This window comes from Amia ocellicauda, chromosome 1 (assembly GCF_036373705.1).
Source record: "Amia ocellicauda isolate fAmiCal2 chromosome 1, fAmiCal2.hap1, whole genome shotgun sequence".
In the NCBI taxonomy this organism is placed as follows: Eukaryota; Metazoa; Chordata; class Actinopteri; order Amiiformes; family Amiidae; genus Amia; species Amia ocellicauda.
Window position 1 is genome coordinate 13,558,016 of NC_089850.1, and position 27,249 is coordinate 13,585,264.

The 27,249-nt window shown below is 37.1% G+C and overlaps 1 protein-coding gene across 3 annotated transcripts in view; it reads right to left on the reverse strand.

Annotated features, from left to right (window-relative positions):
- Positions 1-26,919, reverse strand: part of impg1a (interphotoreceptor matrix proteoglycan 1a) — a 38,053-nt gene extending 11,134 nt beyond the window's left edge. Inside the window, exons 1-14 of one of the 3 annotated variants that reach the window (XM_066723450.1) lie at positions 26,358-26,919; positions 19,066-19,290; positions 17,436-17,602; positions 16,320-16,354; positions 15,019-15,068; positions 14,522-14,616; positions 12,321-12,470; positions 11,173-11,231; positions 10,599-10,619; positions 8,958-9,163; positions 8,402-8,448; positions 6,331-7,792; positions 4,045-4,904; positions 3,013-3,102 (exon numbers count right to left, since the gene is read on the reverse strand). In XM_066723450.1, the coding sequence (XP_066579547.1) occupies positions 3,013-3,102; positions 4,045-4,904; positions 6,331-7,792; positions 8,402-8,448; positions 8,958-9,163; positions 10,599-10,619; positions 11,173-11,231; positions 12,321-12,470; positions 14,522-14,616; positions 15,019-15,068; positions 16,320-16,354; positions 17,436-17,602; positions 19,066-19,290; positions 26,358-26,424 (3,534 nt within the window). In that variant the 5' untranslated portion in view covers positions 26,425-26,919. The remainder of the gene's footprint in view (positions 1-3,012; positions 3,103-4,044; positions 4,905-6,330; positions 7,793-8,401; positions 8,449-8,957; positions 9,164-10,598; positions 10,620-11,172; positions 11,232-12,320; positions 12,471-14,521; positions 14,617-15,018; positions 15,069-16,319; positions 16,355-17,435; positions 17,603-19,065; positions 19,291-26,357) is intronic. The other 2 variants (XM_066723433.1, XM_066723441.1) reach the window with 2 other exon arrangements.
- Between the last annotated feature and the right edge of the window lie 330 nt (positions 26,920-27,249).

A 27,249-nucleotide genomic window follows, 5' to 3' on the forward strand; every position in this document is an offset into this window, starting at 1 on the left:
TAAAACCATCTTAAGATGACCTCAATTCCTAACTACACCTAGTCTGCACTGGAAGTAAAGTATTCCAGGTCAATTCATGAAGGCCGACACCCAAGATTAGGGGCTCAAGTCCTCACCTTTAGTTTTAAGCTAGTTCCAACAAACCAGCGCAGCATATAAACTTCATACCTGTGTGTTAATTCAACACTGTTCTGTTGACGTTCTCCAAAACTTTTAAGAAGTAAATTGTGGTTTGCTATTTGGCTACTCTAACACTCCAGTGCAATACTAGTATTAGAAATGGTCCCATCATTTATTATTTTCACATATGTAGGTGTATTAGACCTAGATTTATATATATGTCTTTATTGATTTTATTATGATTTTCAATGGTACACATTTTTCCCCATGGTGACTTCATAGCTTTCCTTTCACCTGAGATCTCCACATTTAATTGAACTCAACCACAGAGTTGGAAAATTGATCAGACGGAAGGCTTTTGCTATATTTGCTGCTCTACAATTTGTTGAGATTGTGCTTCTAAAGTATTTAGATTAATAATTAGGGGCATTCATTCATATCTCTTCTGTGCAACATGTGCGGTCTACTGTAAAAGTTGACTCATTAATAGACAACAGAGTAATTTATTTCAGGACGTGTTTAAAGTTCTGCTGGGCTATTACAGCATGATTACTTTGATAAAACAATACATTCATATTGTGACATTTTTTGGTTTACTACATATGTTATTGACAGATAAGTAGATAGATGGATAGATAGAGGAAGAAACTAATAAATAAAGTGTTTCTAAATAATTGCTCAGTCCTGTTTTTTAAGTCCACCTCCTGCACAACCACATAAAGCTTTGGGGTTTCTTCATCGGTTACAGTACTATATCATGTGATGTTGCACCACTCGGTGACAATGGCTTTCCCATTAATCTCCAGCACACACTGCCAATTTGTGGGAATCCAAGTCACTGGGTGCAAACCTACTCACATCAAAGTATAAAGGAGCCAGATTATTTTGCTTCGATAGTTCCAAAGCCTCTTATTCATGAGCATACATCACCTATGTGTTTTTCATCATCAAAGAAATTCTCCTGACACCCCGATACCAGTCATCTGGATGCTCGGATTGCAGGATGTATAGGTCTGTGTGCAGATTTTACATAACAGTCTACAGAATTGGTTTCAGTCTCAATGGGCTGCTTGTTTCATTTGCAGATTACCAGCAATTGTGAAACTTAAGTTGTTAGGCAATTACAGGATTTCCGTTTAATAGCATTAGCATGTGCATGTACAATTATCAGGTCAAAAGGGGCATATGCTGACAGATAGAAAGCAATAAACAATAACAGCAGCAAAATTAACCTTTAATTAATGGAGAACCTGTCATGGTAAGCATCACAACGTGCTGTATAAGGAAGAATTACACAAAAAGAAACAAGTTGTTAGTGTCCACTGATTAAGAGTCATCATAAAATAAACACAAAAATAAATAGATAGATAAATACTAAAAAAAAATTCACTGAGGTTTTAAATACTCTTGAAAGTTATCAGGTAGGTTGGGGTCCCCCAACACCAGTGCTGAAGATCCCCAATCTGTTGTATAGGTCAGTCGTAAATAAGGACTTGGAAACTTCATTGTGATGAATTAAGCAAGTGTTTTGGTCAATGTTGTCATTTAGAGAGCATTTGGAACAAATACATATGATTAACCTTCAGTCTACACCAACCAGAGTTCCCTTACTTAAACAAGTGATATGCTTAATTAATCAATTGCCTGCATGTTTTCCAAGTCTTTTGAAATTGCTGATATACAGTGACTAATTGGGGCTCTCCAGGACCAGTTTTGGAGACCTTTGAGAGGTCATGCATTCTACAGTCTTGGCGCTGAAAAAGAGATATTCTCTCATAGTCTAGTCTTGGGACATGCAATATGACAGATGCGTAGACTGTAGTCAGTTTGTTAAGGTATGAAGAAGCACAGAGGTGATCAGATTGCTGAACTGTGGTAGCTGAATGCGATGCTGTGACTGAAGCAATACATAATTGAATACACAAAAACAAATAAGAAAATCCTTATGCAAACAGCAAGAAACACAACTTAAAGCTGCCTTGAGGTTTCTTTTAAGAAATGGCATGATGAGATTCTGGGATCATGTTAATTTCCTCTCCTCTCGTTTGGGAAAATTTTCATTTTGAGGTTCTAAAACCCACACAAGTGATCAAAAAACAAAACAAAAAAATCATTTTGCCTGCTCAGAGGGATCCTTAGCTCTTCTGAAAAGCAATGAAATGGAAATTGGAAAGCTTATCCTTGAGGATAAATCCACAAAGAGACAAAGAGACACATCCCATCAACAACTCAAAACCTCACGTCCTCCGTCTATCAAAGAGTGATTAGACACGGACACACCACCATATTGTTTTGTGGATATTGGTAACAAAACCAGCCAGGGACTGAAACTTCCCTCCCCTTGAGATATCTTGCGGCAAACACAGGGGAATTAGAAAGAAATACATTTGGCAGCATGGAAGAAATCTAAATTTGTTGATGAACAATAAAGCACTATAAAGCAATGAGAGTGAAGACATTGAACAAAATAAAGAGTGAGGTTAAAAGGTATGAAAAAAGGCAGACATGGTGAAAAATAAACAGGTAAAACATCCTTGAGGAGGTATTTTTAAGAAAGATTGTAGCAATTGTTTTTTTTTTCTGTTATGCAAAATCTAAAAGAATGAAACAGCTAAATCTATATAAATGGTTCACTTTAGTACTAAGTAGTTACATACTCTAGTAAATCCTTGACTGATATTATACATCGAGATTCAAATAATTTTCGGATCCGTTAATTGTTGTCTAATTATATTAGTGTGATTCTAGATGTTAGTTAAAGAAAGCAGAATGCATTCATCATTGACTTAAAATTGTGAGGAATTTTAAAAAAGCATTACTGTCATTGGCTAAAAATGAAATCCATCATGCTTTCCCTGAGGCAGGAGATGTTCAGGTCCAATGCTTATGTACCGGTATTGACGCTAGTGTCCTCTGTCTCCCAGCCTCAGACTTACTGGACGGTCCGTGGTTTGGCCAGTCTTTTTGATGGGTGAACTGTGTCTAGGTGAAACAAAATTTAACCATCTGTTTTATAGGATTTGTATTTGATTTTTGTACAACAAAATAACACCTTCTATAGACGTTAACCTGTAACTATTTTTTGTTGTTGTTTGTTGTTGTGTTTATTAATCTTTATTCATGTTTCTTGGCCTGTCAAAGTGAAATATGTGTGCATGTACCTTAATTTCTGAAGTGAACATTCGGGAACTGTTACATCCAAGCTTTTTAATGAGTGCAAATGCTGGTTGTTCAAATGTCATTTCCTTGTTTTAATCACTGATCAAAATATTTTAAATCAAAGGGCTGACTGAGTCTGACTGACTGAGACTGCTGTTGCCATAAAAAAATGTGTTAGTCGGAACATGATGACAATCTTTAATTATAGCAGCTGCTTTGGTATTTTAATGAATGTAATACATTACAAATGGCGGAATGGACAGATTTATATATTTGTCTGTCAGAAATATATTGGGATATATCTTTTAAATTCTGTTTAATAACTAGAACTTAACGAGTGAGAAAATGTGACTGTTGATGCAGATATATTCTGAAAAATATAATTTTACCCTTAAATATATAGTACACAATGCAAAACAAAAATAAGAATTTTAAGGCAGCAAACAGACATGTGCTGAATGCAGGATTATTGAAGCGTTCAACAGGGTTTGGAGCCAGTGGCTTCACAGAGGGGTCATTGTTTGACAACTGTGGATAAATGTCTAATCTTCTCAGTTGTATCAAAAACAAAAAGGCCTCTAGCTAGAATAATGTAGAGTTTATCTAGAATGTTCCACCAAATGGATTACTAGAACAAGCTTGATAACTATGGATCTTTCTTCTCAGACATTGCTTTTGAGAGAAGAGCCACTGGAATTAAGGTACCACTGATAAAACAGAGTTTAAAGCCACAACCACAAGAGCAACAAAAACACGTTCACCTACCAGTTCAAGGAATGTATTCTCCAAAGATCTGTATTCAGGAGAGCTCTTGTTGAACAGGTCATCTGAAAACATCACGTTAGTTACTCGCAAGCTAAAGAACACTACTAACTCTTTGCCCTTGCTCGCCGTGGTCATCGAGGGAGTGGTCAGATATTTCAGTGGTGGGGAAGCTGTGGTTTCAAATGGGTGTTCGTCTGTTACAAAAGGGTATCCGCTGCTGTACTCCAGTTCATTGATGTTCTCAGTGTCGACCACGTCAATCCTGTCCAGCTCAGCTGTGATGTCTTGCACTCCTGTTTCAAAGTCTATATCCTTGTCTTTCACCGTTGGGGCAATCGTGTGGGTTGCTGGTTCCTGCTCTTCAGGAGCTGTTGGCTTGGGACTGGGAGATCCATAGTGTGTGGTGAAAGGTGCCACCGACGTGACTGCTTCTCGCACAGAAGATTCAGTCATCTCTTCCACAGAAGTCTCAATTAATACGGTCAAAGGCACGGCTCTTGTGGTCTCAGTGTAAAAGTCTGTGATTGAAGGCTCAGTGACTGATGGCTTCATAGTTCCAACATCATTTGGTGCTGCTTCTAAGCTGGGCCCATAACTAGTTAAGGGGGTATCAGTGACAGCTGCTTCAAAGGGTCCTAAATCTGGTGTGAGAATTGTGTCTGGTTCACTGGACACGGTTGGAGGCTTTGTCGGAGCAGTAGTGGTGAGAGGAACAGACGTGTCAGGGTCTGTTTGTAGTTCGTATGTGGGTGGCATTATTGGGGTGTCTTCTGAGGGAAGAACATCACTTTCATCTTGGAGAACATCTACTTGATCCTGGGTATCTCCTGACAATTCTGTCTTTTCTGCCATTGTTACATCTTTAAAACAAGAACAAAGGTAAGACGTCAGATAGAACATTTCGAAAGGTAACAGTGCTACCCATGCCTGTATTACGATAATTATAATATTAATTAGCTGGGTAAAATCTCCACATTACAATAAGGACAATATCTAGATTAGTCCTAATTGAGCTGAATTAGATACAACAGAAAGTACAAAATTAAAACGTTAGGAGGCAGTTAAAATAAAAGCAGAAATCTTGGCTACATGCATTGGGATCAAAGATGTGACATTATCAAAGATAGAGGAGCTGTTAGAAAACTTAAAGTGCCGGAATAAGCACTGAGAAGACGAGGAGTAACAGTGGGGAGAAGTACATTTCAGTAGCAGCTGAAAATGTATGCATAACAATAATGTGATCTATTTCCTGCAGTCTCGGTGGGTCTAATATATGCTGTGAAAACGCATCAGTGGAATAGAATGAATGTCCCATTCAGAAGTAATGAAATGTGACTGCACAGACAACATGCTACACTGATTATGTGTTAAGCTTTTATCATGGAGAGACACATTCAATGGCTTGGTTACATCCTTCAAAATGACTAATTTATTTCAAATCACTAATCATGTAGAATTGGCCAGGGCAGCAAGGTTCAAAGAATATTGAATTCTACATTTTATGATCCTGGAAAAATATTTGCAGTTTTGCTTCCATTGTAGATGGACAGTAATATGAAATAAAACAAAACCTTACTTTCCTGGTTGAAGAAGAAAACCCTGTATAACTTGCATTCTTGATTTGACCCTGTAATCAGTATCGTGGAGTTTCTACCTTATCTGTTTTTCTACAGCCCCCTTACATGATCATTTCTAGTTCTAGTGAAAATACAAAACTATGAATATTCCCACACAGGACTAGTGTTCGTCATTAAATAATTAGTTGAATTAACTGAATGGAAGTAACTTGAAAATGAACTTGGTCTTTACTTCAAAAATACTGAAAGACACATTAAACACATTTAATTAGCTGCAAATTACCTTCAAACGGTGCTACGGCATCATGAAGTGATCATTTTCTTTTGACTCAGAGTTCTTTAATTAAACCGCATTTTATAAAGCCAATGTTTGTACAGTGACACACGCAACTCTGATAAAGTGGATCACTGTTCTCAACAAGAAAGCGGCCATACTTTGCTAATTACGTCATTACCAATGGTTTCTCTTTGTGGCACCAGAAACGTGTTGTGTAAAACAGTTTTTATCTGTAATATTTCACGTTGCAACATGTTATGGTGGTAGATAATAGTCACATCTTGACTTGATTGGCCATATCCCACTGTTTTAAGCATGATGATTATGATTATGATTATGATTACAAGTATTATTTCTTTATCACACAATATTGCATCTCTGAAAAAGGTTTTGATTGTGTAAATGCTTTTGGGATGTGAACAGGTTCCTCACCTGCTACGCTGATGTCTTCTGCCGATGTTGTCACTGGCACAATAGCAGTTGGTTCAAGTAAAACTGTGACTTCCCCTTTAGCTTCTCCCCCTTCAGAATCTGAATGGGAGTCACCTCCCTCTGGAATCACATTGTAACCTTCGTCATCTGGTTTAAAGCTTATGATCAGTTCGGTTGGTGGCTGCTGTGTAATAGCGGACAGGGTGGTTACAGGTAAGGAGTCAGTTTCCTCCACTGTGGAGTGAATGGTAACCCCCTCTTGGGAAGGAGGGTTCGCACTAGTTGTGGGGAGCATGATTTGTGTGCTGGTCTCAGGTAAGGAGTCAGTTTCCTCCACTGTGGAGTGAACGGTAACCTCCTCTGGGGAAGGAGGGTTCGCATTAGTTGTGGGGAGCATGATCTGTGTGCTGGTCTCAGGTAAGGAGTCAGTTTCCTCCACTGTGGAGTGAATGGTAACCCCCTCTTGGGAAGGAGGGTTCGCACTAGTTGTGGGGAGCATGATCTGTGTGCTGGTCTCAGGTAAGGAGTCAGTTTCCTCCACTGTGGAGTGAACGGTAACCTCCTCTGGGAAAGGAGGGTTCGCATTAGTGGTGGGGAGCATGATCTGTGTGCTGGTCTCAGGTAATGAGTCAGTTTCCGCCACTGTGGAGTGAACGGTAACCTCTTCTGGGGAAGGAGGGTTCACACCAGTTGTGAGGAGCATGATCTGTGTGCTGGTCTCAGGTAAGGAGTCAGTTTCCTCCACTGTGGAATGAACGGTAACCTCCTCTGGGAAAGGAGGGTTCGCATTAGTGGTGGGGAGCATGATCTGTGTGCTGGTCTCAGGTAATGAGTCAGTTTCCTCCACTGTGGAGTGAACGGTAACCTCCTCTGGGGAAGGAGGGTTCGCACTAGTTGTGGGGAGCATGATTTGTGTGCTGGTCTCAGGTAAGGAGTCAGTTTCCTCCACTGTGGAGTGAACGGTAACCTCCTCTGGGGAAGGAGGGTTCACACTAATTGTGAGGAGCATGATCTGTGTGCTGGTTTCAGGCACAGTGTCTTTTCCGTCCACCCCGGGGACAGACCCGCTTGGAGCAACGTTCTTGTGTAGGCCGACGCTGCCTGAATCAGTCGAAGGCGTGACAGTGTCTGCAGTGTCTGTGACCCACGTGATATCCGGCTCAATCTGGTTAGTGTCCACAAGTTCTGATTCACCTGTGACCTGGTCGATTGTGACCTGCATAACTGTAGGCATGACACTGTGAGTGGGTTCTGTTAATGCGATGCTGTCGGTGGTGGATTGGCCTGTGGCTTCCTCCTTACTCTCCTTTTCTTTCAACTGATTCTCAGTTGTTGCACCTAGAAGCGTTTCCAAGGCATTATCCTTTTCTGAGGGGTCAACGGGAAGGTCAAGCCGTGGCTTGTCCACCTCTAGAGCTGGATTCTCTGTAGAAAGTGTTAGCTCATTGTGGGAATCTGGCTCCTGTAGTGTTAAAGGGAAAGACTCTGGTAAAGGAAGTCTTCATTCACAATTGCCCAAAGTGTTCTTGGTTACTCTTTCTTTTAATGGATCATTACTTGCATTGAATAACTGTTAATAACAATGTTATAAATTCATCAATAGGCCTACATTTGTAATAAAATGTTATTTAGCCAACAGTAGGTCATATATTATTTATTTAATAATTGCATCTACTAATAGTTGACTAACCATTGAGCGCAAAATACATTTGTTTTTCAATATGCCGTACCTAGATAATTAACCTTAACCCTAATCCACAAATTATTTGTGTACTAAAGCAGTAATAACAATGAAATGCATACATTAATGCATTCAGTACCTGTTTGTAAAAAATAATATGTAAAATATAAAGTATAGCATGGGTGATATTCTTTACTGCATTTTATGTATTTTATGTCCCGTATGTATAATAAATATGGGCTTATTTATTTGATCTTGTTTGTATGGAGCTACAATTTTGGAAAAATACTAAAGCTTTACTACAGTCTTCTGACATCAAAATGAAAAGGAGTTTCAACTTATGTTTTTGTTACACAGTCATATATTAAGACAAATGAAAAGATTACTTACTAGCTCACTTTCTGGTGTTGCTGTAGAAGCGGATTGGATCATAATGTCTTTCGTAGAAAAAACAAAACAAACAAATTTTGAAAATAATATTATAAAACAGAGTTAATATATTTATATTATAGAGATTAAATGGGCAATATGTATTCATGGGCTTGGTCCAAGGGATATTTATACAGTGATATTTCTGCAAAATACTTCTAAAGAATGATGTACAATTAGAAATTCTTTGGCTATTAGTATTTTAACGTTATAGATAGATAGATAGATAGATAGATAGATAGATAGATAGATAGATAGATAATACTATATACATTTGTGCATGTGTGGAAATATTACCTTGCAAGGTTCAATCATAAGTAAATACAACACTGGTCATGTTTATTTATCAGGGCTGGAGGCTATTTAAAAATGAAAACACTATTGATTTAGTATAAAGTTTGAATTCCAACTACTCAGCTAAACTGCTATTGATGACTATCATGACCTTCACAGAATAGAGGCACCAATTATAATCATGTTCTGTGGGTTCTTGCTACCAAACTGGGCCACCTCTTACCTGGTTCTAAATTAATTGAATCCAGATCCAGTAGAAGGGATTTCTCTTCGTGCAAGGCTTTGGCTATCAGCTCCCTGAGGTTGGACACTGAAACTATGGTTTTCTCATCATATCTCATCGGGTCCATGATCTCATCACCAATGTTACTGTAGTCTGATGATATGATTTCAAAGACGGCAGCATAACGAACAGACACGCCTTCAGATCTGGAAGTCAAAGCATACTTGAGTCAGAAAATATATACAAAACAACTCTTCTGCAATCATAATTAACGGAAACAGTGACACTAATGCAAGCAAGAGAAATGGAAGGCTAGCCAGGAATGCAAACTAAGTTATGCTATACATCCATTGCAATTAGGACAGTTAATATGCTGAAGCACACACACAATTAGTACACCACTCAGCTACTGCTTAAGGGTCAACTTTCTATGTCAAATTAATAGCAGCACTTCTTCAATTAAATTCCTGCATCTGCCTGATAGAGATGATCAGTTATTCTTTTCACCTGTCAGCCTGCAAATGCATGTGTTTTGTCAAATGTCCAATGTAAGCTTGAGGTATAAATAGCAAGACCCTGCCATAGAAAACAATTGCACTTTAAAATTTCATTTGAGAAATATGCTATGCTATTCCAGCTGGCACACACTCGACTAAATGTGATGCCAGCCCCCAACCGAATCAAGCGAAAGTCATTACTTTTAGACTAGGGCAGGAAGCAATGGAGATCATACATTGATCAGCAAGATATATCCTAACCCAGATCCTTCTGAACATGTTTCAAACATGCTACAGAGGGTGACAATAGACTGTCTATTGAAATCCAAGACTGTAATACAATGGGGTTCCACCACAATGGCATCAGATTGACAAACACAGGCCAGATCCACAGTGTCATTAGGTCTCTTGGCAGATGCTTTTATTTTCGGAATCTAATTACCAGCATTAGGCAGTTTCTTTGTTCCACCTTTATGATAACAGAATCTGCTACTCAATAAATGCCACCAAATATAGTGATTAGTTTGATACAAATCCTCACCCCCAGCATATGAAGGGCAGTATATTTTAGCTGACCATTTCTAAGAACAGAGATATGACAGCAGGTATGTATGCCTTTGCAGTCCTGTTTCCCGGCTGCTAAATATAACCGTTGTGAAAGGAAAACAATTGTAATTATATTATAAGAAAGGATATCAGTTGTGTATGATTTATTTGATGATTAAGCTGCAGAAACATTCAATGTTTTCAGAATAAAAATGTATGTCAGTTGTGAATATATAATCTTATCAGAGAGGGAGCTGCAGTAATTGTCAAAACAATATTTTGAATCTCGAGTGGAGCCTGTTCTTCTTTGGAACCCTGGGAAATCACAATTTCTTTAATCGTGAGCTGCTGACAAACACTGACATTCAATCCTCCTAATTCCATTCGGTTATTATTGATTTTAACCATTACTTGGCCATCATTCAATGTTCTCAGTGAGCAATCGCCAAGTTTTAAGTTTGTTGTCATACAGAATTGCATTGATTATGACAGAAGTTGATTATTGAGAAGAAAACCTACATGCATTGCAATTACAAAGACACGCACAAACACAGGGGAGGAGGATTTAGGCTATAGGCTAAAATTTGAGCATAATTACCCAGCATTATCCTTATTCTCCCTATGTTTCAGCAAAGGAATCAAGTGAACAAAAGACAAGATTATTGCGTTTTCCAAAACCATACAAAAGCTTATAAGAAATGTATAATGTATTATATAACCGCTGAGAGTTAAACAAATTTAATCTCAATACTATTTGGAAAGATTTTTTATTTTTTTATTTTAGTCAATTGTTTTGACTTGACAGACAGTTTTACAGGGTTGCAGGACTGATGCATGAGGTGCTCAATATCTGGTCTAAACAAGCTGCAAAAAAGAACTAATGGGTGCTGAACTCATCTCATTAAAAATGAAAAATCACTGCACAACCCATCTTGTTCACATCAGCTTTCTGCAGCTTCCAAAATCTACCGTGATCCAAGTCTGGAGTGCTAACCAGCAAGAGGTCAATAATAACAACAACAACAACAATAATAACAATCATCATCATCATCATCATCATCAGAACAATTTTGTTTCAAATGTATACATAGATGTTATTTTGAGTCTTAAATCTAGAAACAAAATATAGCTACACTTCTGCTTCTAACACTAATTGTACTGGTGCTACCTACCGAAATCCTAGAACTCTGATTTCCTTAAATCCCGGAAGCTTGTTAAGGACGTGTAACATCTGCAAAAACAGAAAAAAATGCACCATAATAATAATAATAACAAAAAAAGGATTGAAGCAGAGTTATTACCACACAATACCGTGGCAGACCGGGGTGGACTGCTTTCTGCTGTGAACAGTACCTTCAGCAGGCCACCCAACGGGCAGCTGCCTCTAAGTACCTCACATCTTGTTAGTCAGAAACCTGCTTTAAACTGTGCTTCCAGTTTATTAATATTTTGACTGTATTATTTTGCAGTGGCGTTCTTTTGTAGATTAGGGTTGACCCAAAGCTGCAGCAGATGCTCAGCACAGATCAATAAAGCTGTTTAATTCCTGCTATCCAGGGTGATGGTAAAATCAATCTTACTTCTTCTACATTTCTTAGTGGCTTAACATAGATAAAAGAGGTTATAAATTAGAAAAAGAAACAACCCAAGACGTATGAATTGTAATCCCTACATAGCATTGGTGCCCTCTGGCAAATGGATTTGTTTTTCATTTTGGCATTAATTGCTCATAATGCAACATCTAATTAGCCAATTAACCATTTTGTCCTAATAATTTATTCTAACACGTGCTTTCTAAAGATTGTATGTACTCCCGTGGCAGCAGATGGTAAGATTGTGGTTTTAGGACAACATATGTATGCAGCCAGAACCTACAAGTAAGGGTATGTTTTTCACCCAAAACAAACAGGAGAGAAAACTTGAGGTTCTCACTTAACAATCATGTGTTTACATATTGTTTTACATTATTCCTGTGTTTTATACTCCAGTAATATTGGAGAAAAATGGCACTACTAACTGTTCTTTGACTTGGTTGTAGGCTAGTGGAGAATATTTGTTCTCTTGGATGTTCACAGAGGAGCTATTTCACACAGAGGAAGAGAAAAGACACAGGTATGTGTGCAATTCTGCCTTCCAATGATGGCAATGGCCAAAGCACATGGCCAGGGATGAAATGAAGGCAGTTTGTTTTTTCGTGAACTCCTGAGCGTTGCTGAGCTCTAATGGTTTGTCTGTTACTATAGAAACAATGTGAATCTGCTCTTGTGTTCCCTAACGTTTGCTGATGAAGGAGGCTTCTTCCGGATGGCTTTCCACCGACCTGATCATAGAGGGTCTGGGTGAGGTCCTGGTACTGGGGGCTGTCGGAATCACTCAGGAGCTCAGAGTAGCCTTGATCCACGAGAGTCACACTGAACTCTACCACCTGATCCACCAGCTGCTCAGGCACTGTGTTTGCAAGCTCCAGGTCCTGCAACAGGAAAGTGGTACTTTTTTAAAGAGGATGCAATGTCAATGAGATTAACACCTCTCTACCACTAATTGTAACCCCCCAAAATTCAACAATACAACAAACCACAAACATAACGCAAGGGGAAAATGTGAAAAGTTATTTCCTGTTATTGTAAATTGTTTTTGTAGATACAATAGAGTGAATTAAATTGTTGTGCTAAAGTGGCGTCATTCATGAAGCTCAACGCCATGGTGGGGTGTCCTGTTACCAAGGTAACCTTGGGACTCATGCAAGGCCTTGATGTGCATGCCTGCCTATAAATAACCTTCTTAGTTTGTCAAGAAATCAAATTACTGTTACTGTCGACACACGTATTGGTTGATCCGATCAGGTAAACATTGTAGAGAGTGATCATACAATGGCAAAATGGAATAATATTAATATAGATGTATATGTATTCAAAAGAAGATTGGAAGAATATGACATGTTCACAGAATGAAGAACAGGAAGAAAATTGAAAAAAGAGGTGAGAAGAAGAGTGAACAGCCCACCATGTCTCAGATGATGAGGGTTTGCGTGCTTGTGAGAAGAAGTTTCTTAGGAGGCCGAGACAGGCACCACAGGAGAGATATTAAGTCTAACCTGACACTGAGGTGAATAGAGTCAGATTTACACTTAGAGAAGCTTTAAAACAGTAATTCAAATTAATCTCATTACACAGCATGAAAACCTGGCAACCGATAAAAGCTCTCGGGGGAGAGTTAAATAGTCATTTCAATGATTGAACACACTGTCCTCCATTCTGAAAAGGGTCAAGTTCTTAACCCATTTGGAATCTGACAGATTAGACCTGTTACAATCTAAGACTTGTTCCAGATGTAATTTCAAAGAAAAACAAAAGAAAGCAACTCATCTCTGTGGAGTAGAACCTTATTTTCCCTTTATTATTTATTAATGTATGTTAGGTGTATTGATGTATGTATCTTTCAAAAGTCAAGATGAAGGCTACACCTGAAGGAGTCCTATAGAAATCCTGAAAATGCAGCATCTCCAAACAGTCTGATTGTAGCATCCTAACATATTTCAGCCCTTCTGCACTACTGAAGGCTATATCTTTTTGAAAACACCCACATACAAAAAAAGAAAACAGGCAAAGCAGGAAAACAATAAGTTGTAAAAAATATCTTATACACATTTTATTGTATATGTAATTGTGAATATTTTTGGAGACCTCTTCATTCTCTGCTTTTGTTCAGTTAAGGGTTCTTACCAAAGTGAATGAGATCATTTCAGTTTTGACTAAATTTGACAAAAAAATCAACCAATCATTTTGGTGGTCATACAATTAATTATTATAACATTATTATGATTATTATTATTATTATTGTTATTTTTAGGTGGTGCAGTCACCTCAGGCTAAAGTGTTCGGACAATGCTTACATTAAATGACACTTATTGCAAAAGAAAATTCAAATTACTTTGAGTAGATTTTACTGGAATAAGAAAGTTAATTAATCAAATTAATCTCCTCTGTTGTTGGAGGTTAAACAAATACTTGACTGGATTTACTTGATAATACTAGTTGTTATGGGGAAGACAAAGGTGGTGATTCAAAGTTTTTCTGCTATCCACACATCTGGACTAACGCAAGAAAACTGACATTTTTTAAAGTTGTTTATATGATGGACTTGATCTGGAAGAGTGGAATGTATCTTACTTATACACAATAAAAACACATAAAAACACATAAAACTGTGATTTTGGAACTAGTGGGACCTGTCCTTTAAAGCCTTAATTGTGTTTGTTTTTTCATTACAGATTTCAGAATTCCTGATTGATCAATTCTTACTCATCCATTAAACATACAGTGGAGGCAACAAACATATCAATGCTGGCAAGTTATGAGACAATGAACTGCTCATTAGGGACACAGTTCGAAATAAAACATTTTTCCCTCTCATTATGCTTGGTATTTTCAAAACACCACAGCTGACAAATATGCGTTCTATTCCTTTTGAACTTTTGCTGACAGCCTGCAGTACTCTAATGGCCAATCAAAGGGTCCGTACCTTGTCAGGGACCTTTGTGTCATTCACAATTTCATTAGGAACGGTGTCATCTGGTCTTGATACTTCTAGAGTTGAAGTGAAAGTTTCTTTTGAACCTAAACACACACCAAACAAAAAATAAAAACAATTTGTCAATCTGCGTAGTTTCTTCTCAAAATGTGCTACACAGGCTTTACAGAAAAGAAAAAAGTATGTACCTCACCATAGAAATCCAGCATTTTTTTAACTCGGATTGGTTTCCCTTTTTGATCAGGAGGATACATAAGTCAGGGACATCATTTTCATAGTTACTAACTGCAGATTACGTTGAATATTTAAAATATATACTGCAGATAATGCTTTTAAAATGCACATTTTAAGCCATTTAAAAGGAACAAGTTTTTGATAGGCTACACACAGAAGTTCCTCCATGTGATGTCATTACTGCCAGCTCAAGTTAAGTACCACACATGACTGAGATTTACAGGAAGTATTCAATATATTTGTGTGCATCCTACCTGTTGTAGTTTCTGGGACCTTTTCTGTCACTGGTTCAGGCTTCACCACCCTGAAGGGAAAAGCACAATTTTGGAAGACACATATAAATCTATTACCACAGTAGTTTTCAAATGATCTATCTGCCCCGAATGACATGGAAGCATTTGTGTGTCATGTAATTAGACATTAGACAGGGATACGGTAGAGCAGTCTGAGTATTTAATCTTCACTCGGGTTCTTCCTGCTTGGACTTTGTGCCATTCAGAGAACTGTGTCAAGCCTGAATCCGATGGCCTTCAAAAGCTTTCCTTTCCATAACTTTGTCAGTTGACCAGACATGCAATGAAAGGAATATTGAGTGGTCTGGACACCTCAAATTCTGTTTGTCTGTTCAGGGAGAAGGTTATGTACATGGAAAGTAAAATATTATTCATATTTAATCTGGAAAGCAGAACCATTATTGCTGTGCTGCAACTGTATTTAATATCCAAATCATGGCTTGCATCTAAAGCAGCTTTTATTAATGTTGATGCTTTCAAACTTGCTTCAAACACATTTCACCACAGTAAATCAGACATCCTAATTAGTTTTTAAGCCCAATGGCCTTAAAATATATATGTAGTTTCTTTTGTTCATGTTTGAACCTTTATAATCAGATTGATGGGATACTTTGAAGACTTAGAATGGGAAGGCGTGATGGATTAGTAACAGCTGAAATAATATTTATTTCAAGGAAAGTATATAAAACACATAGGAAATCATTATTTGACAAACAATCTATTCTACTCCTGTCCCTTCTATCTATTAATTCTTTGATGCAATTATTTTCTGTTGAGCTATGTTTCCCGTTAAACTAAATCTTTGTCGGAAATGAAATTGCTTTAGAAAGATTTACCTTTCCTCACGGTTCCTAATCCCTTTGTGAAATATGATGAAGTGATTATGACATTTCAGTGATAGTTTGTTTTCAAAGGCTTTCTTTAAAGTTTCTAGAAAAATCTCTAACTTCTTCCTTTTTTGTTTTTAAAGCCTTCAGTTCGCTTTGTGCTCACTCCACTCTGTCGAACTAGCCCACATGTATTAATATTGATGACTCCTTGGGTTCACACAGGTGTAAAATTTCAATTCTCTGCAAACATGGGTCACAGAAACAGAGCAAGAAGTACGGAGACTGCTCTCAGTTTGTGTTTTCCCAAATCAGAGCACTCTGCCATTTAGCAAGCACTGAAGCACCTCAGAGACCACCTGCCTATGTATCTCCTATGGAGGATGACCTTCAACTATTACCATCACAGAAAGAGAACTTAATTGCTTTGCCTACCGTTCTGCCAGCTTTTCATCTCTCAGGTGAACTCTCTGAAGACAAAAATAAATAAAAAATCTTTTAACAAAATTTAAAAGCCAAATAATACTCACGTGGCTTTTATACATGAAACATTGCCTACCCCCCACCACCCCCCCACAGCGATCTGATTTAAATAAGTCAGTACATTGCCAGACCTCTACAATAAATTCCTTTAATTGTGACTTAAACCATCTGAAATTGTAAATGTTGCACCACATTGAACTTATTGATATGGATGTATATCCCTCCTGTTATATGAGCCTGGAGAAGACTAAATAATATAATACCTTTGTGCTTTGAAACTGATAAAAGGTGTCATGTTGCATTACAAATCCAGAAAGAAAGAGAACACAATAATCCAGGGAATGACAAATTACTTTTGTGTCCTGCACATGGAGTTTGAGCTGACTGAGGTAATTGTCTGAGCAAACAGATCAAATCAGAAGAATAAGGATCCCTTTTTGCTTTGTGTTTTTGGATGTATTGCATATTATTCCCTTAAGTACTTAATGTAGTTCTGGAAATGCTCTGATCTGGCAATTCAAACAATGTGGTCTACATTCTCACAGCTGGAACCAAATCTCTAAACACATTCTCACAATACATTCTCTGCAACATCAAATGTCTGTCTTGACTTCAACCTCAAAGAAATACTTAAAATGCCTCAAACTTTTGTGCGTGTGCGATTGTTTGTTTTGTTTGTTCAAATATGTCTGCGTTTCGTCCATTATTATATTTCCTAGCACATTTCCTACGCGTTGAAGTGGTTGTACAGTACACAACCCTGTAAGATGGGTTTTCCAAATACAGAGACACTAATTATGTGCTTTTGAAATAGCACTTGATTTTCCAAAAGGAAATCTTTGGTATGTATGCACACACATATGGATGTATAACATAATTGGCTTGGAACCAAGTGATGGGCGATATGTCTTGTGCATGGGTGCGATTTTTGGAGCAATATATTTGTACTCATATCAGTGGCTATACCCTCAGATTAAAAATATCAGACAGCCACTGTGTTCAACCTAATCTGTGAAAAGGACAAAAAGGGCCTAGGATACTTTTCTTTCCACTAAAGTGCGTTCTTACCCGTTGAACCATGTCCAGATGTTCCTGAGAGCTGCTAAAGTTCCTCGCCAGGTCCGCGATGCAGAGGGATTGCTGCTGGCATGTGGTGACCCAGCGCTGGTACTCGGCAGTGTCTGGAATCCTGTCCAGGAACACCCTGAAGGCCTCCCACACGGCTTCCTGACAAACTGAATAACAACAGGCACCTGGGTCTCAACCTGTTTGTTCGTTTGTTTTGTTTGTTCAAAACTCAATGCTTGACAGCCTGCTGGCATTCAGTAGAAAGATGGATCCTCTGCCAAAGAAAAAGTAACTCTAATTTGTGATTTGCAAATGATACTTAAAAGATAGGCACCCTTTTGCCATTTCCTTTATCTATGACTGTATTCAAATGAAAGAATGGGTGTCTTTGATAAAGGAATTTGATGGCCAACACTGATTCCTTAAGGTGCCAATCTCACCAAGAAAAATTGAACAATACCATAGCATTCCTATAAGCTGTATATAATGGTGGTACTGGCCTTGTAGCAGGTCAATCAGTCAATTACTAATTAACTGCCATCATTAAATGAACCATTAAAGGACCTGATATCGGATTTCATAAGACTCCAATACAATTCCAAAGCCAATACATCGAATCTTACAGCAAACTGCCAGCTGACCTTCTACAATCTCCAATTATGCCCCTCACCAACACCTTCTCAACCCAACTTGGAATCACCAGTAATTTAACTCATCTCCACTGCTTCAACAGGGATCAGACGTAGCACTGCCATATTGTCCAAGTTATCTGCTTTCTTTCACATTGCAAGCCCAGACTGCCTACAGTCCATCTATAACACTAACCAGAGGTTTTGATGCAGCTCAAACTACCAGGAACCGGACCTCACTACATGAGTACCAAGTCACAGCTACAGGAGTTGCTTGAGTGGTCAGCCAATTGTGTTCCTCCCCCAGGAACGCTTAGCGAAAGCCAACAATAGCCTGCCTTCTCTAAAGACAAACTTGCATTATGTTCTTATCCTGTGCTGCTGAATGACAGCTTACCAATACACACAACATAGTAAACCATTCAGTGGAAAATGAGGTAAGAAACCTTTGAGGTGCAATGCGAGATCAAGCTGATATTAATTTAAATTGACCTTTATATATTTTTAAAAGGCCTTATATGAATTCAGCTGGATATAGTGTTTAATTCATTAAATCAATAGAACGACAACCCCCCAGTAACATTCTGTAAATATAACCAGGATGTACAAAACACATTGAGATTCACTGTGCATTAACAAGGTTACTGGGGAGAACTAAATAACCAAGATAACGTACACTTACAAAACATGAATGTAAGTAACTGAAGGAGGCGACATTCTCAAATATTTCCTAAAGCTCAATAAAGAAAGCACAGAAGAGAAAACAAAACAGGCCGAAGAGTAGATAGTTAACTTTGTTCCTATTTGCTTTCACAGACAGTAACCACATCATATTGCTGTCTATTGCTGATCTAAAACCTTGGTTTGAAGACAATAATTCCATGTCTACTGGGAAAACAACTTGATGGAAATTATTATTTTGAATAGTTAACAAATAACAGAGCTGTGAAAGTGTATTTCTTCTTCTTCTGCTGGTTAGCAGTGGTTAAGGGTTCCCTTACCTCGTAGTTTGTAGTAAGCTTGGTGGCTGGCAATTATTTCTTTGATGGTCTCCTGAGGGCAGACTTTCACTCCTGTGTGGAAAAATGCTGATCTTTTTGTCCGATGTCTTTCCAGCTCAAATATTGACCTGATATTTGAGGATGGTTTGGTTGTCCTTAAAATCTCTATTAAGTGGCCTGAATGTGTCCTTTTCAAATTGGCCACAGTCTCTTGGCTGTTTATATCTGAAAAAAAAGCAACAAAACTACATGTTAAAAAAGGAACAGACTGTATGTTTACATTTACATTAAAGACTGCAGACTAAGAATAGGATAATGGGTAAAAATAAATTAATTATAAAACAGGTAATTAAAGAGTTTTGTCTCTTAATGTCTCAAATTAAGGTCAACAGTGAAGTCATCCCAGGTCATTCATTAATTGTAGGTTGTACAGTTTAAAATTACTAATCATTATTACAGCTATGGCTATGTTAAAATGTATATTCTATTTCGTGTGTCAGTTATAGACAAAATAATTATGATTATGACTAAAACAATACATAAATAAATGAATAGATGCCTGAAGATATTTTGTATAGCCCTGAAGTGTATGACGTTTGATATTTAAGCAAATATCTCCAATTTGTCAAGAACAAGTTTTGCAAATCTGACTCATCCAGAGGTAACAAATGCGTATTTTCAATTCAGATCATGTCTTTAAGCACAGTGGGCAAGTACAATGCATAGCACCAGAAAACATATAAAAACAGCAGTTACTTAGTAGATCACAAACTCGTACAGTATTATTTCTAGAATTGGAAAAACCTGCCTAGTGCTTAAGGCAGAGTTTCTTTAACATAAACAAAATCTAAATGCAAACCTGCACAGAAAATGGTTTGCAGCGCCCTCACAGCAAAGTTACTGCGTGCATTTCACACAGTGTTGCTTGGATTTCTGGTTTCCTATGGCTTGGCTGGCTGCTGTTAACATGCCTGCCTGTGATTAGAATTGAGCCAATGCGGTTTCTTTAATAAAATTTAGACGACTCAGTTAAGGCCAGTCAAGTTCAATTGTTTTCATTCTGTCGGTTATCACTGATGAGGACGCACAGTAAATAAATAGCGGATTTTATGCAGATGACTGTTTCCAGAGTTGCTGTAGCCCCTTCACACTTTGTTCAAAAGCAGGTGGGAAATTGAAGTATGGCAAGTTACATTAAAACCTGCATACACTGTAGGATTTATGCAGTCATGGTGCTGTGGGAGTTAGATCTGTATGTTTCCCAACTGTTTTATGTGATTTCAAATGAAAAAATAGATATTAATTAGGAATGTGTCTATATTTCAAACTCCAGCTGGTGCAAATAAATTCCAGTCATGTTGAATGGGAGACTGAGTGGGACCTACAACTTATACAGCTGCTTTCACAGACCTCAATTACCCTTCCTGAAATAACATATTAGTGCAAAATGTGTGTTAACCTGGAACTGTGAAAGCAGTTTGTAGTGTTTGGCAGCTGAAATGCTGTATTTGATTTGCAATGTGAGATAAAAAAATATACAGGTACATAGTTTTTGTCCTCAAATACCAGTTCTATAGAGATTACCTTCAGACAACGCATCCCGTTGAGAAATCAGTATCCGTTAGCATTGTTTATCACCAAGGAAACAAGCATTCAATACCATAACATAATTATACAGCTTCCAGAGTTTCAATTTGCATTGCCAGGGAAACCAAAATGGATACATTTTGTCATTGTTGAGTAGTGAAATTGATAGTTCATATATTGTATAGAAAAAAATTTATATTGTACATTTCAGTATGAGTTACTGTACATAGTTGAATGAGATGGTATTTTTTAAAGTCATGCTGAAATGTAAAAATGTTCTTCGTGCATGGTTTTTCCATAAAGCAATACATGGTGATTCTGTTTTTTCCACAGAGAAATGTCTTTTTGCCATACAATGTAAGGATAAAGAACATATTTTCTTCCGTACTGTCCATCTAAGGCCATATGTAATTTGTAATAATGAAAGGGTTTTGGAAACGAAAAACGAAACAACCAGAAATAGGAAAGAATCCATCTGACCAAAATCCCTATACTTGTAATTACAATTCTATAACATGTGATCCGATGGTCCATCCCCCAAAACATTCCTCCTGCATTTGTCAATTGTTAAATTACATTTAAACACCTGAATAGTAAGATCTATGAATAATTTTAAACCCAACAGAACGGAGTCTTGCGCCATGGGGACTATTTTGAAATATTTCTATAAATATAAATACATGTTAAAATATTTATATATATATATATTAAGTTCCCCTCCACTACAAATTGATGTAGACCTGTGCAATTATGTTATATCACTGAGATTTGATAATGTAAATTACCTTTATAACATATGAAGAAATGCATCTTATCTTATTCTTAGCCTACCACTAAAAAAAAGGATTAGCAATAATTGAATTACATTTTCTATAAAATAACAACAACAACAACAACAATAATAATAATAATAATAATAATAATAATAATAATAATAATAATAATAATAATAATAATAATTGAATTGAGTGTTCATGAAAGATTCCTGTAAATTAAGATCGATTTCACAATATTTTCCTCAAGGACAAAGTAAAATGATAAAAGACTGCCAGGAACAGGATGAATTGTCATTCAAAGTCAGGTAAACATTGAGGAATATGCATGATATCAATATGCTGCGTCACGAAGTCATTGCCGTGGAGGTAAGTTTTAAGTGCATGTTAATCCAGCCAGTGATTGCTCTATTGTTTTGCTGATGTTATTTATATCCCTAAACGTCAATAAAGTAAAGCATCAGTTTTGATTGGCTGCAGCATGGAACAAATTGCATTATAAATCAAGACCTTATCCCCAAACCATGATTTGCACAGGATAATATTAAAACTGAAATCCCAAGCAAGGCCTTTTAAAGCCTGTAAAGGTTCCTTATACTCTTCCTGAAAAGAAAAGGCAATTGCAGACAGTTTGTTTCATATTCTAGACTGGACAACTGCACCGGAGTCTACTTTCAGTAACACCGCATGACAATTGTGCATGAATTGCAGTTAATAAACCATGTATAAACAGTTGAGAACAGCCTATATAAAACCACTATTAATGTAGTTATAAACACGTCAATCAAATTCTTTAGGGAAATCAAAAGTGAGAGCAGCCCAAAGGGAACCTGATAAATGTACAATCCATGACAACCCGAGACAAGATATTATTATCATCAGCAAAAAAGCCGGAATTCAATCATCTCTCCCTCAGAGCATGTATACCATATATAGATATTTATTTGTATAGATTGATATATTCTGTTAATCTATGAATAGCATATAAACCCTGTGCAACACATCCAAAAGCCTAATTCCCATGGTATATTTTCCTATAGAATCCCTTGCTTCCTATTCTGCTCTCATGTAATTTACGATCCTTGCTTTTGTTTCACATTCTCCCCATCACTCTGCGCTTTCTTGTTCCTTGTCTCTCTCTATCATCCTCTGTACTCCTCTTCTGCTGGCTGCTTGGCTGTACCTTTTTTCCTCACTCTTCTGCTTCCTAAATCTATATATTTATCTTCCTAGTGAGCAATCAGGCCTCCACCATTACTCACTGCATTCAAATGTCTCCCCAAGAGTCACCTATTCAGGCATGTCCCTATAGATCCTAAGATCTCTCTAACTGCTGTGCAGCCTCTGTCCTATAATCATCATCCCTTTGCCACTGTCGATTATCAACAGAAGTCACTTTTTTAGCCCTTGTTTGTCCAACAGGTTCACTTGTCAATCATATTGCATTGATAATCTTTTCCTGATTGCTGTAGACAACATCTCATTCAATATATTTCATTTTGTAAGGGTCAAATATGCAATTTTTTGTATCGGGACACTACCAGTAATCCTGCGTTGCTTTTGAGACAGCAGAAGTCCTCTCTTGACCGCATTCATTAAGTGAGAGAGTAGCAGAGTGTAAATGTCCACCACTATCCTCGCCTGAGCAGTAATGGTGTTTAACCGTCATGGGTCATTAGTGAGATTGTTCATTGTAGTCCTCATAACACACACACTGCCTGTATCATAGTACAATGGTTTATACAGCTATACAGCTGAAATAACATCTCATTGTATTTCTGATTACTGTAAAAATGTTATTACGTTTTCACTAGGTAGCTCTTGTCAGTAAAATGTAAAGTATTCCCAAACATCTTGTTTTGAAGTGCTCAGCAGATTAGCAACGCACCAGACTGATATTTAATAAAGTCTGAATGACAACACACAAATATCAATCCTGGTATTAATTCTATACAGCCTAAATAACCTGTCTATTCTGCATGTGCTTTAGAGGAGGGTATGTTCCTAATGTCATTAGTCTGTACATTACAGTTATATACTAGTCACCTTGCAGCACCGTGAACAAAGCTTTGATTATGATGTAGCTCATACAAGGCGGATAAAGGAAAATCAAATTCTTTCACCACACAAGCTTTCTGAAATAAAAGCAATATTAATTAAATGTAAAATAACGTCCGTCTGGATGTCCACATCTGAAGCAAGCCGCAAAAATGTATTTGACCCCGACAGCAGCTGACGTATCAGAAGTATTTTAAAGAAAAGACTGCTGAATGTATAGCATTTGCATTCTTGGCAGTCTTTGACTTGAGAGCATTTCTGTGCCAGAACGTTACATAATAGTATTAGGCTTGTGACCACAGTAATGCTGTTCAGGTTGTGTGCTCTCAGACGGTCTCATTGAGGGCAGCACAGTTCTCAAAGAAGGTGAAAACATTGCAGGATGTATAAAATGAAGAGCCAAAATCTCACCAAATACTGGTTCAGCCCTAGACTGTGCCAATATTATTTCCTAAAAAATGTAAGCATTGGAAAAGTGCAGCTTAAACCATTTTTTAAAAATCAACACAAAATAAATAAATAAATAGGATTAAAAATAAATCTCTGTGGCTTTGTTTCGCTTTTATTCCACATCATCAAGCCACATTTGCCACAATTATATGATTTGGTTCATTGAGCATAATGAGATATTTTTTCTCATATATCATAATGCTTGTATTGCCTTGTAAAATTTGTAATCTGAGCCTTTCTGCTGAATTTATAAGTACAAATGATTTCACTCATTTTAGAATCCATTTTCCAACGAAAAGCATGGATATTTAAGTCAAATTTTGTTTAAGTATAATGCTTTCCTGTATACACAATATAACAGGGGTAAGCATAACTATCATGATTATGGAAACTCTTATCTTAAACCAGTCAACCTAGTTTATTTAGTTTGTATTTAATTAACGTAAACACATCTGGTAAAAGATAAACTGATAAACACATTGACGTGGATGGTTCACGCTTGCTTAATTGGACCTTGAGTCACCTCAGCGAATAACATTTTTGGATCTGAAATTATGCAATTTGATGTGACTATGGGCTATTATCTGTTCAGTTCATGAACTTTCATTAACGTTATACCCATCAGTCCAGTCAGTTACAATGTTGTTTGAGCCATTGCTCAGATACGTGTAAAACCCCTTTCCTAGGAGGCATTTGCCAAATCGCTCATATGCACTGGTAAACATGATGAATTCTCCAGCTGACATCTTTGATTGGGAAGTATTTTAAATGTTGTTGACACAACACAAACGGTAACTTGATTTAATGTGCAGATGTGTACAAAGGTGGTGGTGACATTGTGATGCAACAGAACAAGATGTTTTTGTCAATGATATCCAGAGTCACATTCTAAAAAAGTATGAAAGCCAAACAATCTTTGTTTTATGTTTCTTCATTGCTAAAAGAAAAAAAGTATATAAAATATTCAGGTTTCTCTAGTTTTCTTAAAATGAAACTAGTGGAATTTGCCATGGATTATGTGTGATTCATAGTGGGGGCACAAGCCGGAAAGAATTAGTGTTCTACACAGACCGTAACAGCGTGCTTTTTTTTCAGCTGATAATGAAGGGATTTTAGAAAATAGAAATCCTGTTTGCCATGTCAACATTTATTCTTAATTACCATTCAAAGAGTTCTTTAAAATTCAACAGACAAGTGTGCATCGTGATTAACACTGACTTAAAATTTGTTTATTTCGAGAAGTATAATTTGATAGTATTTCTTCAAGGTAACTTTTACATTTTAAACAAAAAGCTTTAAAGTAGTATACAATTTTTAAAGTTTAAATGATTTGTCCCTTCCTCACACTTATACAAGGAGCATATCTATATCTATCTATATCTGTGTCTATCTATCATATCTCTCTCTCTATATATATCACGTCTGTGTGTATGTGTGTGTGTGTGTATAAACACAGATATTCTTCAAAGCTCCCATTTGTATACATAAGTGTCCTATTACTAAGCAAATTGCAAAGGCCATAGCAATAGAAAGGAATTCATATGTTCAAATTCAGTGCTGCTAATTGTCAGACATTTTCACCTCATGGTTTTTATGTCTCTGTGTTAATTTCATATAATTCTAATTTTATGTCTAGTTTATATTACATCCCTAATTGAATCATAATGCTAATTATTGTAATCTTTGTGCCGGACATATTTACACTTAAAGCGCTGTGATGCACACAGGGAGTCTCTATTAAAGTACTGAGCTAGATCAGAAAAGGTACTCCTCTTTTATTATCTACAAGATTATTTATTATTTCATTGAAACGATAAAAAGTGTTTTACCACACACACACCCATAGACACAATAATATTACTGGCATGGCTCATGCTGTTTTGTTGCAGGATTCAAAATTGTGTGTTCTATAGCAGTCAGGTAAAATTAAGTTTAAATAATTCAGAAAAACTGAAACTAATACATTTCAAGACTATTAGTCCCAGACGAATAAACTCTAATTAATTCCCAGACTATAAACAAGTAAAGCAACTTTAACTCTACTGTTTAGGAAATCGCTTTCAAAATGTATGAACAAATATATTAAAATAATGATTAAGGTATAGAGGGAAAACTAAAAATTAATGATGTACTAAATACTACACCAATGAATGAAACTCTATGCAGCGATAAGCAGTAATAAATTAAACACTGTGTTATTGTTGGGGTAATAACACTTTAAAGAAATCATGGTCAAAGTCAGTCAAAACGTATCTATTTTACTTTTAGACTGATTGGTTTTCATTTTTCACAGAGAAATTCCAGTGTCACTCAAGTGAGTAAAGTGACACAACATGACCCTGCCAACAAATACCAATACACAAGAGGTAAGTAGAGCATGGATAAAATAGGCAAACCCAGTTTGATCACAATATTAAAACTCACCTTTGATTCCATTAGCATGAAAGGTAAAAAGAAACAGGATACACAGAAGTCCAGGTTTCAATGGCATGATGAAAATAAAATAAAAAACTTTTATTTACAGTTAAAGTACTTTTTTGCAGGAAAAACAACAACAAAATTTCAAATTATCTGGTGCCCATATACTTCCCAAAAAATACCACTTAAAAGGTTGTGGTTTCTCTGTTCCTGCCAACCAAAAAATAGCAGAGTGTTGGTCTTTAAAGCACACACAAACTCAGCTCCACGTCAGACGCTAAAAAACATCCAGGCATGTATATGTGGCTGGAGTGGAGTGGAGAGTCGGACGAGAAGATGCTCTAAGTGTGACAAGAGTGACGAAGTTAAAAAAGCAGGGTCTGTTTCTGGAATAATCTGTTTATCTGCTGCTCAGACATAATCCCGCTTTACAGCAGGGTGGACTGCCTTCATCTTCTTAGCAGCCTTATGGAATGGCATCTGTCAGCCCTGAAGTAACAACTCTGTCCGAGTCCCAGGACAAACAGTAGCCCCTGAAAACCCCAGCACCCTGGGTCGTCCTACACACAGTGCCAACTGGCTGCCTCCCAGGCAACTTTAGGTCGCTGAGTTAGACAATGCGCTTTGTTGTTGCTCCTCTCACAGCGTAGATGTGTGTTGAGTCTCCTCTGAGATTTGCAATCGGTGCTATTACGTGTATTCCAGCCCGGCCTCTTTTGTTTCAGAAGAGGATTACTAGATATTCTTACTTACTTACTTACTTACTTACTTACCGGGGAGTAAGTCCATGGTGCAGTTTTGAACTTTGAGCTGCAGTAGGCCTACTACTTTTCTTGTATTTAGTATTGTTAATGTTGGGGGTATTTATTGAATTGATTTAGTTGTTTTCATCATCAAC